Source organism: Protobothrops mucrosquamatus, unplaced genomic scaffold (assembly GCF_001527695.2).
Source record: "Protobothrops mucrosquamatus isolate PMUCROS unplaced genomic scaffold, P.Mucros_1.0 scaffold470, whole genome shotgun sequence".
Taxonomy (NCBI): domain Eukaryota; kingdom Metazoa; phylum Chordata; class Lepidosauria; order Squamata; family Viperidae; genus Protobothrops; species Protobothrops mucrosquamatus.
Genome location: NW_015386791.1, coordinates 504617 through 518111, shown reverse-complemented (window position 1 = coordinate 518111; position 13495 = coordinate 504617). Strand labels below are relative to the sequence as shown.

The window sequence follows — 13495 nt, the reverse complement described above, 5'->3', positions numbered from 1 at the left end:
GAATCGTCAAAATGGTGATAGTGTGATAGTGCCTTCAGTGTTTCCAATCCTAGAGCAACATTCCAACCACATAAATTGGTAGTTGATACCACAGTGGGAATACAATCTACAGCTCTGGTAGCTGAACTTGAGAAGATGCTGAAAAGGGCAATACAAATAATCAGCACACGGAAGCAATTCTCCCTAGGAAAGAAGGAAGGAGAGACAAATACCTGCGCTAAGGTTTGTATTGGAAAAAACAGTAGGAAGTGCAAAATAGCTGGAGAGCTCATTAGCATGCACCATTAACTCAAGCACAGTGAAAATGGCCTTCAAGAATGAATTGGAAATAGACTAGAATTCAGATTCACATTTTACTGCTGATTATTTATTGATAATTGATTTATTACTGATGGCAATCTACAGTATTTGCTTGCATCACCAGGTGTTGTGTTATTTTCTTCCTAAATGAGAAAAGATCGAAAAACATTGCCTAGGAGATAGTAAAAACTGTATTTGCTTTGGCACATTGAAAATATAGCATGATTTTTACAGTCTCATACTTTATCACCGCATCTGGCCATAAGTAAACACCCCCTCATTTAATTTTCAGAACCTAGTAGACAGCAAGATATTTATAAACGGGAAACTTGGGTTATCTCAAAACTGACACCTACTTTAAAAAGTTAGAGTGATCTCATTAAAGCCGTTCGTTGATTATTATAGTAATTGACAGGGTGTTGCACTTGGGATCCCAGTGGGATTTCTGTGCTTTACGGAAAGACCAATGCAATCAGCTGCAACAGAGTCAGTTTGAAGAAAAAACAATTAGTCTATTTCTGCATGAAATAAAAGGGGAGGGGGTGCTGGTGAAGGAAACTGAATAAATCAACAACCCAAATGCCTATTTAGTTAACTGTTTCCTGCAACATTAGCCAGATCCTCATTCAGAACTGTGCTGTAAGTGATCCGTGATAGTTGTTGCAATCATCAAGTGAAAGCAAATTAATAGGCTTCCTTTCCATTAAAAGCATATAACAAGGCTTCCGTTCACTTCAGGATAGCTTGAGGCTTTTCCAGACTGTACAGCTGTTAGAATTAAATCCTATGATTTTGGCCCAATGCCTGTGTTTGGTAGGGTTTTCGCTACTGCCTTTTAGAAAAACCCTGTCTACCCACATGCAAGGTAGATCATCCTCAGGGTTATTCTTTCTGTGTATTACAGACTTTTCCTGACCCTTCAGAAGTTCCACATGCAATTTAGGACACATTTAATTAATCTTGATAGGTCTGTACTTTATTTTTCATACATAAACATTAAAATGAAATAAAGTATCTGCAGCGGAGAAATCATTATTGAAAGTATAGAATGCTCAATGTCTATGGAGATTCTTAGTCATCCATGTCATGGTTGTCCCAAAGGTGCTTTTTCAAAAGGCAACTGGACTTTGTTTTTCCTTGAAGACCTTTTGCTTCTCATCCAAGAAGTTTCTTCAGCTCTGAAGAAGCTTCTTGGATGACAAATGAAATGTCTTCAAGGTAAAACAAAGTCCAGTTGCCTTTTGAAAAAGCACCTTTGAGATTGGTGCTTAACAAAGTTAACACAGTACCAGGAAATAAAAATTCAACAAGGGGGCCACGTATACGGAAGTTACTCCAGAAATAAGGGGCTGCCAGAGGAAAGACCATGTCTTGTTGTTCATATAGTTTTAGCAATTTACAGATGAGTGGGCTTCGGCACCTAGAATTCTCAGCAATGATCGTACTGACCAGACAATTTCAGGAATTGAAGACAGCATGGATGGAAGTGTCAGTGTTTGGAAACTCTTGTTCTAGATTACCATGGATTGGATCAACCTCCAGATCATATTAAATTGTCCCAGGATGCCTTTTATACCCCTTAAAGATAAGTGCTATGGCCTTTCCAGATATTTACCTGGTATAAAATCTATGTTTTAAATTTTGATTTATCTTTTTAAAAATGTAGTTTTATGCTGTTTAAGATCTCGCATTATGCTGCTATTGCTAATGATGATTATGGCACTAGGCTTTCCTATTTATTTTGTTATATATTTTGATATTGCATATTTAGAAATTACAACCAGCCATGTCTAGTGCCTGGAATACTGGCAGGAAAGAAGTTGAAAAACTATGAGAGAAAGGGGCTGTCCCTTGCTGTGCGGGTAGCAGGAAAAAACAGGTGAACATACAAAGACCAATTGATCTTTATTGTTATGACACAGAAACTACAGAAACCCTGAGAACAGCTAGAGCATTCAATTACATGAGGTGCAGTGGACCAAAATGCCATAATTAACAGCAAAGCACTCCATGGAATAAATAACCACCCTATCGTGTCACACCCCCAGAATGCTGTTAGAAACTTTATGCTAGAGCTGAATCACTAATGTCTTTCACCATGCTTCCACTGAGATCAAGAACACAAGTGTCACATTTCTGGGTATATCTGAGGTCAAGAAACAGAATACTGCCTCTTGAGGATCTCTGGTACTGTCAGCAAATTTCCCCTGTGTATGCTTAAAGCACATGGCTAAAGCAGATGCTCAAAGCTTAAAACACTTTTGCCTAAGAGCTTATGTTAATGAAGCGTGGCAAACAGAGCCTTCATTTCCCACCTGCTGTAAAAGCAAATTTACTTAATCCTTTCATTACTTGATGATTTATTAGTAGATCTAAACGGCACAAAAAATATACATGAAGTTTCTGTGATTATTTCTAAGAAGAAAAACCTGCACTGCTGGAGTTTTTGTATGATGTGTGTGAATATCTTGTTCCTACAAAACAATACTTTTGTGATGGGCACATTTTTCCAAAACTGTCTTTTTATTGCATAAGTTATTCTGCTGAATAATCATTTGCTTACATGGAAAGTAAAGATCAAGGGCAATGATTCCTGAGGTTCATTTACAGGTTATTGTAGGCTATAGAAGATTAACACATTTGAATACAGTGTTTTGAATCAAAACCATGTTTCGTGAGGTATAAAGCTGCAGCATCAAAGTCAGAAGCTTTGATATTTTTTAGATATTTGTAGTGTTTTTTCTTTACATTGTCTAAACACTAAAAAGCAGAAAATTGATGAGAAAATCCCCAATTGGATCCTTAATCAGTAGGCTTTCAGCCTTTGGCTAACCTAACATCTTTTCTTTGCCTTGAATGACAAATTTGATGTTTTTTACACACATACACAAACATAGGTGACTGATGGGAACAGTTCATAGTCTGTATGTTTTTTCTTAGGTTATTGATTCCTTTTTGTCCCAACCAGTACTCCATATATACAAACAGCACTGTATTTTTAATAGCTTCTTTATTCCAATTTATGGAGTCATTACCAAATAAACCTCAACCATGCATTTCCATTAGAAAAAGTATTCCATATTATGAATCAACAATGTACTGCAACTAGAAAAAGAAATAGAAACCAGATGCCAGTACATGTTATGTAGATAATTGTGGTGCTATTTGATTGTGCCAAGGGAACAGACAAATAAAAGACAACATAGCCTGCAACTGGATAGTGGGTGAGGCTAGAGGTTAGGAAGAGATCCTCCCTATTGTCTCAGGTAGTAAAAAAAAATGGGGTGGTGGTGGTAAGGTTATACTTTCAGACCTGCAAGATTATGACAATGTAGATATCAATGGGGTCAGTCACTGGACTAAAGCAAGTAGGAATCACAACCAGATGAGTAATTCTATTTTGTTTTAAAACCACACTGATAGAATCTTGCAAGTCTGAAAGTACAGTTCTATCCTATTCATGGATATGGGCAAATCATGATAGCAAGGTATCACTAGATAGAAAGAAGCTGGGTTTTTCTGTTTCTTTTCTAAAGAGGAACTTTTATTTTTACAGATGTGTCAAGCATATCAGACACTTATCACACTTCTTTGCTGTTTCTTGTCACTATTTTTCAAATTTTCTGATTTTCAGTGTCGTGATCCTAGAGCTCTTTGATCCTTCAGAAAAAGGAATCTTGCGTTCTGCATGTAGTCCACAAGTGATCAGTCTCTGATCTAATGAGGGAGCAGTAGAAATGAACCAGAAAGAAAGGGATCAAAGCTTAATTGATTAAAAAAAGATACATAGAGTATATGCTTCTCCAGCAAGCATAGATGGCAAAAGTGAAATAAGTGTTTTTTCTGGTTCTTAGGAAGAAGTGAAAATGCTGCTTCGGTTATGAAATTTTTTTTTGCTAAGAACTCCCCTATCCTTCTGCTCTGTAAAGGAAACACATATTTCATGAGATACAGTTAAGGTAAGGTAAGGTAAACTCTCCCTTGAGTCTGGCTTGTTTTATTGCCAAGAAATCAACAAGGAGACCATCAGCCTTTTCTCACTAATTGCAGCTGATGCATGCCCTAGCAATCTTTTGTGCCCTGTTTTTGTGATGGTGCCTTCATTCATTCCTGAGCCTCCTTTGGAAGCAGAGTTAAGTCATTTTTGTTACTCTGGTTTTAAAATAATAGGTTCCCTCTTATCACAATTTTTTTGCAATGGGTACAACCTGGCAAATCCTGCATAGGTTTGCATTTGGTTGATGGAAGGATTTGGTACACAAAATCTAAAGCAATCTATCTCATTCTAATACATTCTCAGTAATCTCACATTATTTATATAAAAACACATTTTAATTGTAAGAGAGTTTAGCAAAGAAACCATTTCTCTGGAATAGTGGTAAACCTATATCCAGAAAAGAGGATGATTATTCACTGATATCTCAATAAAGATTCTTCCATTTGTGCTCCTCTGAATCAATGCCACCCTTATAAGATCCCATACCATTATGTCTGTTCATTAGCAGAGCTGATCAATTTCTGGGTTTGCTGCACTGCATCTCAAATTGTATTTTAGCAACACTGAATCAGAGAGCTTGCACACATTGATAGGAAGTCATATGTCTCCCCCTTCCCTATTTTTTGTTCAGCCAGGTCTCTTCTCCCTCCCCACAGAAATTAAGGCATCATTACATATTGTTCTATTATCTATTTAACAAAAGCAGAGGGGATAGTATCTTGATGGCTCTCCCATCAGACATTCAAATATTTTGGCAAATCATTATAAAAATTATGAAATAAAGGCATTAATTCAACACTGGGATTTGCATTCTCTGGTCAACTGAAGGGAGAGGTAGTTGCTCAACATTTTAAAAGCAGATAGCAATGAAAATACCTACAAATTATCTTCAAACAACTTTTGAGGAATTTGAAAATGCAAACAGTGTGATGATGTGTAACTGAATTGACTTTGGTGCACTGAGTAAGATTAGCATAAAATACAATATGAAGCATCTGTAAATAATTAGATTTATTGGAAAATATTTTTGTCATACAATTAGTTATTATGTTGAATTGATTACTTTATACAAGGACATGCCACGGATTGTATTATTTTAAGCTGATGGTATCATATGTAGTGCTGTACTCTAGCAGATTTAGAATTTATATTTTATACTTTGATAAGTTTAATAAAATCATTTTTTTTTTTAAAAAAAGAAAATTGTGTGAACTTCAATTCGTGAAATGATTCCTTGTTTTCTCCTTCCTGCTTCCCCCTCTGTCACTACCACCCCAAAGAGCCCTACAACAGTGTTGACACATTGATCAAAAATTGTGGAGCTGGAATGGAATGACAAATCAGCCTCAGTTGTGCAAGCAGAAATTAGAAGTTGCATAGGATTTGATCCAGGCTAAATATGAATGAAAATACAAAATTGCCTTAAAAGTTCCACATTACTTTCTCTGCAAGCAATTAAATATGCTTTATGTATGCTATTCCCCGGGAAGCCACTTTGACATGGGCCAGATGATATGGGCTGACAGGAGCTACAAAGTCCTAATCCTCAAGAACTGTGGAAACTGTGTTAATTTCACTAGTGCAAGAGGCAGAAGTTGGTGGGGCACTCTTATCATTAGTGACAGCTCTGCCACCCACAATTTCTTCTGTATTTCTGGCAGGCTTTAACAAAATAATATAACATTTGGGCACAAATATGCACCCTAGCAAACCAAAGCTGGAGGCCAGAATTGCAAATATCTCCACAGCTACTTTGAATTTTCCTCTTGTGCTTAAATAAGCAGGAACAAAAGATATCCAGACAATGAAGAAAACCAGCATTCCAAATGTAACAAACTTGGCTTCATTGAAGTTATTGGGAAGCTTCCGGGCCACAAAAGCAGTGAGAAAGCACTGGATGGCGAGAAATACATCAAACCCAAACATAATGCACAAGTACATTATTGAACCCTCATTGCATTCAAAAATAATTTTCAGGGTTGTGAACTGGGTGTTTTTAAACATAGTGGGAGGGTTAAAATAAAGATAAGCAGTACAGATGCCCACTTCAGCTAGAACAGAGACAACTACCACCACTTTTTGGAAAATTGGCCCAACTGACATCCGGGCTTTCTCAGCCACTTTTGAATTTCTGGCCAAATGAGTCAGAAAGAGCATCACTGTCTTTCCTAAAACACAAGACAGGCAAACAGAAAAAGCCAAGGCCAAGGACACTTGGCGAGATTGGCATGACCAATCTTCTGGCTTCCCTACAAAGAGAACAGAAGTCAACAAGGTTGCGATGAGAGAAAACTGGATGAGGAAGCTGAGCTCACGGTCATTGGCTTTCACCAAAGGAGTTTTCCTGAACTTGATATAGACTCCAGTCACAGCCAGAATGACACATGCGCCAAATACAGAGAGGGCAATCAATGTCATTCCTAAAGCTTCTCCATAAGCCAAGAATTCCACTTCCTTATGCACACATTTGCTTCTCCGTTCATTGGACCAATAATCTTCAGGGCATGCTGTACATTCCCTTGCATCTGGAGAAGAAATCATAACAATGGTGGTTGGAAAGTGCTACATGATTACTTTTATGCCAAAGCTTTAAAAAGTGAAGTCAGTCCTGGATATATAAAATAGCTTTCCCCAAACATTCTCCAATTAAGTTGGACTGCTGCCCTCATTACTCCCTAACCATGAAGTCTTCTCCGGCTGGCACTTGTCAGAACACATATGGAGGTCATCAAATTGAAGAAAGACAATATGAAGAATAATTTAAAAGTGCTCTGGAGTAGGGTGTTGGGCTACAAGATATTCAAAGTCCCTTACAACTCTATTATTCTGTTCTGTTGTGATATCCTAGATTATAGGTTGAATTGAAAATATAAAGGGTATATAGTTTGGTATAGCTGACTAAGACTGTGAAGACTCTTGTTCAAATCTCTAGTCTATCCAGACCTTCGTGAGAAATCTTGCAACCAGTTTCCATCTCTCAGGCCAGCCTGGCCAAATTCACAAAAATTTTGTGAGAAGAAAATTGAAATAGGAAAATTTATATGCCACCATGAACTATCTGAAGAAAGAATGGATTTAAAAGGAGGATAAAAAAGAGGAGGGAAATGTACAAAATTTAAATAATAATGGCTTTTTAGGTTTCCGGATCTGTTTGAAAATTTCATGTAAACTATGCTGAATTCCCAATTTCAAGTGGAAGAAATAATTCAGTAACACATAGTGACAAAGATCTGGAGTGAAGTTTTGATAACTGATAAACAAGACAATTGCAACTTTAATTATTTCAGTAATTAATGTAAGGCCTTTTGATGAATTAGGGGACATATTTTAAAGTATTAGGGGACATTTTCTAAAGTATTAATTTAAATAGTTTCAGAATTATTTTGTCCTCAGTGTGACAAAATAAATCTGTTTACTTCAAAATGATGCCTCCTACAGACAATGTGCACATTGTCTAAAACACAAGAATATTAGGAAAGGACTCTCCTTATCTATTTAATTGTTAAATTAATACTTTTAACTTCATGTACAGTATATTCAGTTAATTACAGCATTTCATTTATTCCTACTATGGATTACTTAGGTTTTCAGTAACTGTAAGATAGTTCTATTTTTTAAAGTAGTATAAGATGTCATATCATTATGTGGTCAAGAATACACTATAGGAGGGAGTTGGGTGTATTCCTATTTTAGGATTTGCACTTAAAACATTTTAAGATTAGACTATCATAATCCTTAAATATTTAGATCTGACCTTAATGAAAAGGACATTTCAACTAGCTTTGAAGTCAGAAGACCTGCTTTGAAGGTTGAAGCAGGTTTGACAAGATCAAAATGAATTGAAACAGGATAATCCGAGGTCACAACATTTTTCCTTGAAATATTTTGCAAATCTCTAACACACACTACATTTTTATGTGTTTCCTACTTCAAACTACTATGAAACCATGCTTTCAGTTTTCAGTAATCACAATCAGATCCCCAAGCACATTTTTTCCTGTTTCTACGGTGGGGTTGTTTCCTGTTAGTTCAAGTGATAAGTGTTCATACCTGTATGATTACTGAACTGTCCTTCTGCACACCGTATACAATCGTAACAGCATGAAGGTTTCCCCTGCAAGATTCCCTTTCGATATCCAGGTTGGCAATTATTATTGCATGCAGAGCGTGGTCGCTGAAATCATAGAAGAGGCATTATATTTCTTATAAAATGAAGATGTGTTTGAACCTGAAATAAAGTCCACTTTTTGGCATGCCTGTACTAGAAAATTATGGCTCCATCTAAATCTCAAGTAGGACTTCAAGAGACTCTCATCAATACTGTGATCTCAGAAGTGGTATGATGCGCAATGGAAATATGCAACCAACAAGGACTGAAACAACAGTATGTGCAGCATGGAACTAGAAAGTAAATGCTGATAAGAATGGAGCAACATGCTAGTAAGCATGATGACAGAACATCTATGATAAAATAAGGCATTGTTGTTATTAATAGTAACAATGGGAGGGAAGAAATAAGGAATCTGATTAGAACTATAGAATTCGGCATGAAATAGCTATTTTCTTTATCACCTTTTCAACGCACTTCCTTGGGTAATAGTAATGAGTTTTCTATAACTGCATTATTTCTGCCATGATGCTCATAAAACTCTGCCTTTATATCTTTATTATTCCTGCAGGCATTAGTAATACTTTTCCATGGGAACTGAGGTTTTTCCTAAATCCAAAGCAGGGTGAGTGACTATCCAATGCATTAATCCAGGTAATGTCTATTTCTTTTTCCTTCAGAAATTAATATTTTCTGTAGAACTTTTGCTTCTCAAGCATCTTTATACTTAAGAGCAATTACCAACCCAGTATAAAGTTTGTACCAGGTCACTGTGACATGAGATAACACGCTTTTGAGATATGTGTTGTCTATCTGTGTGGCAAATATGTGATTTTGTCATGCACATATATGAGGGCAAGCTATCAAAATTTTTATTTTAATTATACAGTTTCAAAATTTGAATATTTCATAGAAAGCACAAACATGCAGCACCAGTACATAGAACAATACTGTGGATGTAGAAGTTTACAGTAAAACATTAAACTACAAATGGATCTAAAAAACTATTCACTTACTGATCGTGCTGGGTTGTTCCAAAATATTGACTCATTAAATATATGAAATTCTCTATTGTTTTCATCTGTCGCATTAAATGTTCCAACTTTCACAAAGTTGATTGATCCAGTTTCATTCATCTGCCAATTTAGAATGTCATATGGTGTATAGACATCCCCACTGGGATTAATGTATACTTTCTCATCAAGAACTGTAAAATTCATCATATTTTTCATGTAGAACATTAACTAGGAACCAATAGGAAAAGATTACAATACAATACAATACAGATAGCTGTAATGCTGCCATATTTTTAAAAAAGATGGTCCATAAATGTCAACTAGTATTCAACAATCTATATATTTTATGGAAATTAGGCAGAGTAATTGGATCCAGCCATTGCAAAAGTTAATTTAAAGTGCTCAATGTAAAATGCTAATATAGCGTGTAAAAAACTGAATGGGGACTGGTTATTTGACATATAAAGAAACATGTGAACCTTCCTTCCTTACAGATTAGAAGCTCTATGTTCTGGGCTGCCACTGTATCTTTAGTTATGCCTTTCTGAAAAGTGAGTTTTAACAATTGTTATTTATTTGTTGACTTGTTTGCTTGATCAATTTCTCCAGCCACTATTTGTGCAAAACTCTAGGCAGTTTACAAGGATTAAAACATTATAAAATAATCCAGTATAAACAATAGTTTAAAATAATGTAGACATAGCCATGCCAGGGGAAAAAACACAACCATTAATAAAGACGGATGCCAATTAAGTAGTCAGATCATTTTACACCATGGCCCACCGCCTGAGGAAAGAGATCTTTAAACCTTTTTTAAAAGGGCAGCAGGGTCAAGGGTAAATGAATCTCAAGGGGAATGTTATTTCAGAAGACAGATGTCACAACAAAGAAGACGGTCTCCTGGGGTTGCAAAGATGATAATATTTAACAGATAGGACCCAAAGAATGCCAAACTTATTTAATCATATTGAATGGGTAGATACAATTTGGTGTTAGATGATCACACAGATGTCCAAACCCTTATACTAATTCAGTTGTGTAGTAAGGATGTTACATGGGAATACCAAACAGGACCATCACTACATGCTACTGCATTTAATTTATATATTTATTTACAAAAATATTTTTTGTAAATTATTCTAACAGCTAATTCTCAATGATTCTGGGCACTTTACCACATTCTGGACTAACTATACCTTTCAAGTGGTCTTCAAAGGCAGACCCATGTAGAATATGTGTGTGAGATAAAAAGGTTTATCATGCTTGACTACACGAGAAGGATACCCTTTCAAGACTACCCTTGAAAAATGTTTTATTTGATAAAAAAAAAACACCAGTAGATAGACTGTTCAACAGTACTTATACAGAGAGATCTGAACCAGTTGAACAATTATTTATAGACCCACAATTTAGGATGTAAAACCATTAAACAGCTTAGGACTTTATTATCTGAAGATCTCCTTTTCTATTATGAACTGTCCATTTGTTATGATATGCAGGAAGCCATTTAGAAGATCCTTCCACTGTGGTTGAAAGGATTGAAATTTACATCATGTTACAATTTCAAAGAAACTTTTATAAAATAATATATGGTTGGTATATGACACCAGAAAAAATTCATAGAATGTATAAAGGTACTTCAAATTTATTTTGGAAGTGTAGAAAACATGATACTATACTGGGTGGCCTTGCAAAAAAAGTTAAACAAATCTGAGTTCAAATACATACAGTAATACAAAGAATTTTAAAGATATACTTTCAACTGAAACTAGAGCTTTTCTTGGTGGGACTAATGGACAAACAACCAGAAAAGACTTGTAGACAATTGTTTTTGTAGGGGTTAACACAGCAAGATTATTATATGTGTACAAAAGACAACAAAGAATGGTTGGTGAAAATGACAGCAATTGCATAGATGGCAAAACTGACTTGTTTACTTTTGAAAAGACAATATCTACATTTGTTAGTGACTGAATATTTTCTGAAAAAAGAAAGGTGTACTTTCCTTTATTCTTTTCTCCCTTTTCTTTTCTTTTCTTTTCTTTTCTTTTCTTTTCTTTCCCCCCTGTATTACAGGATTTTTTTCTGTAAAATTTCTTTAATAAAAATAATAATGAAAAAAGAAGATGCTTCTAGGGTCAGTGGCTTATCTATTTATTTTGCAGAAGTAAATTGAGTTCCTTTCAGGCTACAGAATGTACTGCCTTTTGAGTTTCTCTCTTTCGGAGTTTAGAAAATCTGTTAAAATACATCTTATTACATTATTTTAGTAGTTATTTGTTAAATGTAACCTCTGGTTCAAACTTTTCATATATTTTGTTTTTATATAGAGTTAGTCAAATTGGTGGGAGCCATAGGCAAAAAAATGTTAATATTGGTCTTGTGCAATTCTATTCTGGGGAAGGGATATCACCCCCTCTTGTCAGCTATATTCTGCCCAGCTGGTGTATTATTTATGATATTATTTCACTGTGTTTGATGTGTACTTATTCAAGCAATATATAAAGCTTTCTTTTAAAATATTATTCAGAATGATGAAGCACTAGTAAATGCTGCTGCATGAATCTATAAGATTGATGTGTTTCTGCCATCTTAAAGTGTAGAATACAGGAATGGACATACAATGCTAGAATGGACAGGTGAGTTTTTCAAAGAAACATGGTTGCTTTCTACTGAATGTGACCTTGGACTTCTACTGCAGTAAATACCTTAACTGATTGATATAATACCCAGATTTTTCAGGAAGGGCTTCCTTCTACCATGCCTGTAGAAGTTTATTATTGAACTTGAGCCTTTGTGCATAAAAATATATGTATTAATCTGCTGTGCCTCCTGCTTTGAAGAATACGAAACTGTCTTATGATGCTAGAACTAAAACAATAAGGTTAGTTTCAAAATGGAATATCTCTGGAGATTCTCAGTCCTCCAGGTCATGGTTGTCCCAAAGGTACTTTTTCAAAAGGCAACTGGACTTTCTTTGTTTTTCTTTGAAGACGTTTCACTTCTCCTCCAAAAAGCTTCTTCAGTTCTGACTGAATGGTGGGGAATGGAAGGATTTATTCATATATTTGCAGAAATATATGAAAAGCTCAGGAGGATTTTCAACCAACACAATATACATGCACACTTTAAACCCAATACATTGAGGCAGAAGCTTGTCCACCCCAAGGATAAAACACCCGGACACAAACTGAGCAATGTGATATATGCAGTACAATGCAGTGAGACATGTGCAGATCTGTACATTGGAGAAACAAAACAGCCACTTCACAAATGCATGGTACAACATAGGAGAACAAACCCATCAGCACAGTCTATCTGCATTTGGAAGACAAAGATCACTCTTTTCAAGACAGCAAAGTCCACATTCTGGACAGAGAGGACCACTGGTTTGAAAGAGGGGTCAAAGAGGCCATCTACATTAAAACTGAACAGCCCTCTCTCAACAGAGGGGGAGCGACACAACACTACTTATATCCTGTTTAAAACACAGTTCTTTCAGTAGTTCTAAAAAGGTTCCACACCCATTTGTACTAGTTAGGTGACCCTGAGGACACAGATAAATCTCCAAGTGTCCTCAACAACTCTTAAAAAGAATGCTAACAACCAGATGACTGTAAGGAATATAAATCCTTCTATTCTCCACTATTCAGTCAGAACTGAGAAAGCTTCTTGGATGAGAAGCAAAATGTCTTCAAGAAAAACCAAGAAAGTCCAGTTGTCTTTTGAAAAAGCACCTTTGGGTTTCCAAAATGGAAGTCTTCAAAATAGCAATAGCAATAGCACTTAGACTTGTATACCATTTCATAGTGCTTCACAGCTCTCTCTAAGCAGTTTACAGAGTCAGCCTATTTCCCCTAAAAATCTGGGTCCTCATTTTACTGACCTTGGAAGGATGGAAGGCTCAGTCAACCTTGAACCAGTCAGGATCAAATTCCTGGCAGTGGGCAGAGTTAGCGTGCAGTACTGCATTCTAACCATTGCACCACCATGACTCTAGATCAGTGGTTCTCAACCTTTTTAATGCCGCGACCCCAACCGGTCGTAAGTCGAGGACTAAACCGGTCGTAAGTC

The 13495-nt window shown here is 36.0% G+C and overlaps 1 protein-coding gene across 1 annotated transcript in view; it reads right to left on the bottom strand.

Annotated features, from left to right (window-relative positions):
- Positions 1 to 5836: 5836 nt before the first annotated feature.
- Positions 5837 to 13495, bottom strand: part of LOC107288051 (vomeronasal type-2 receptor 1-like) — a 28248-nt gene continuing 20589 nt past the window's right edge. Inside the window, exons 4-6 of the mRNA XM_015816627.1 lie at positions 9422 to 9649; positions 8348 to 8471; positions 5837 to 6822 (exon numbers count right to left, since the gene is read on the bottom strand). Of these exons, the coding sequence (XP_015672113.1) occupies positions 5837 to 6822; positions 8348 to 8471; positions 9422 to 9649 (1338 nt within the window). The remainder of the gene's footprint in view (positions 6823 to 8347; positions 8472 to 9421; positions 9650 to 13495) is intronic.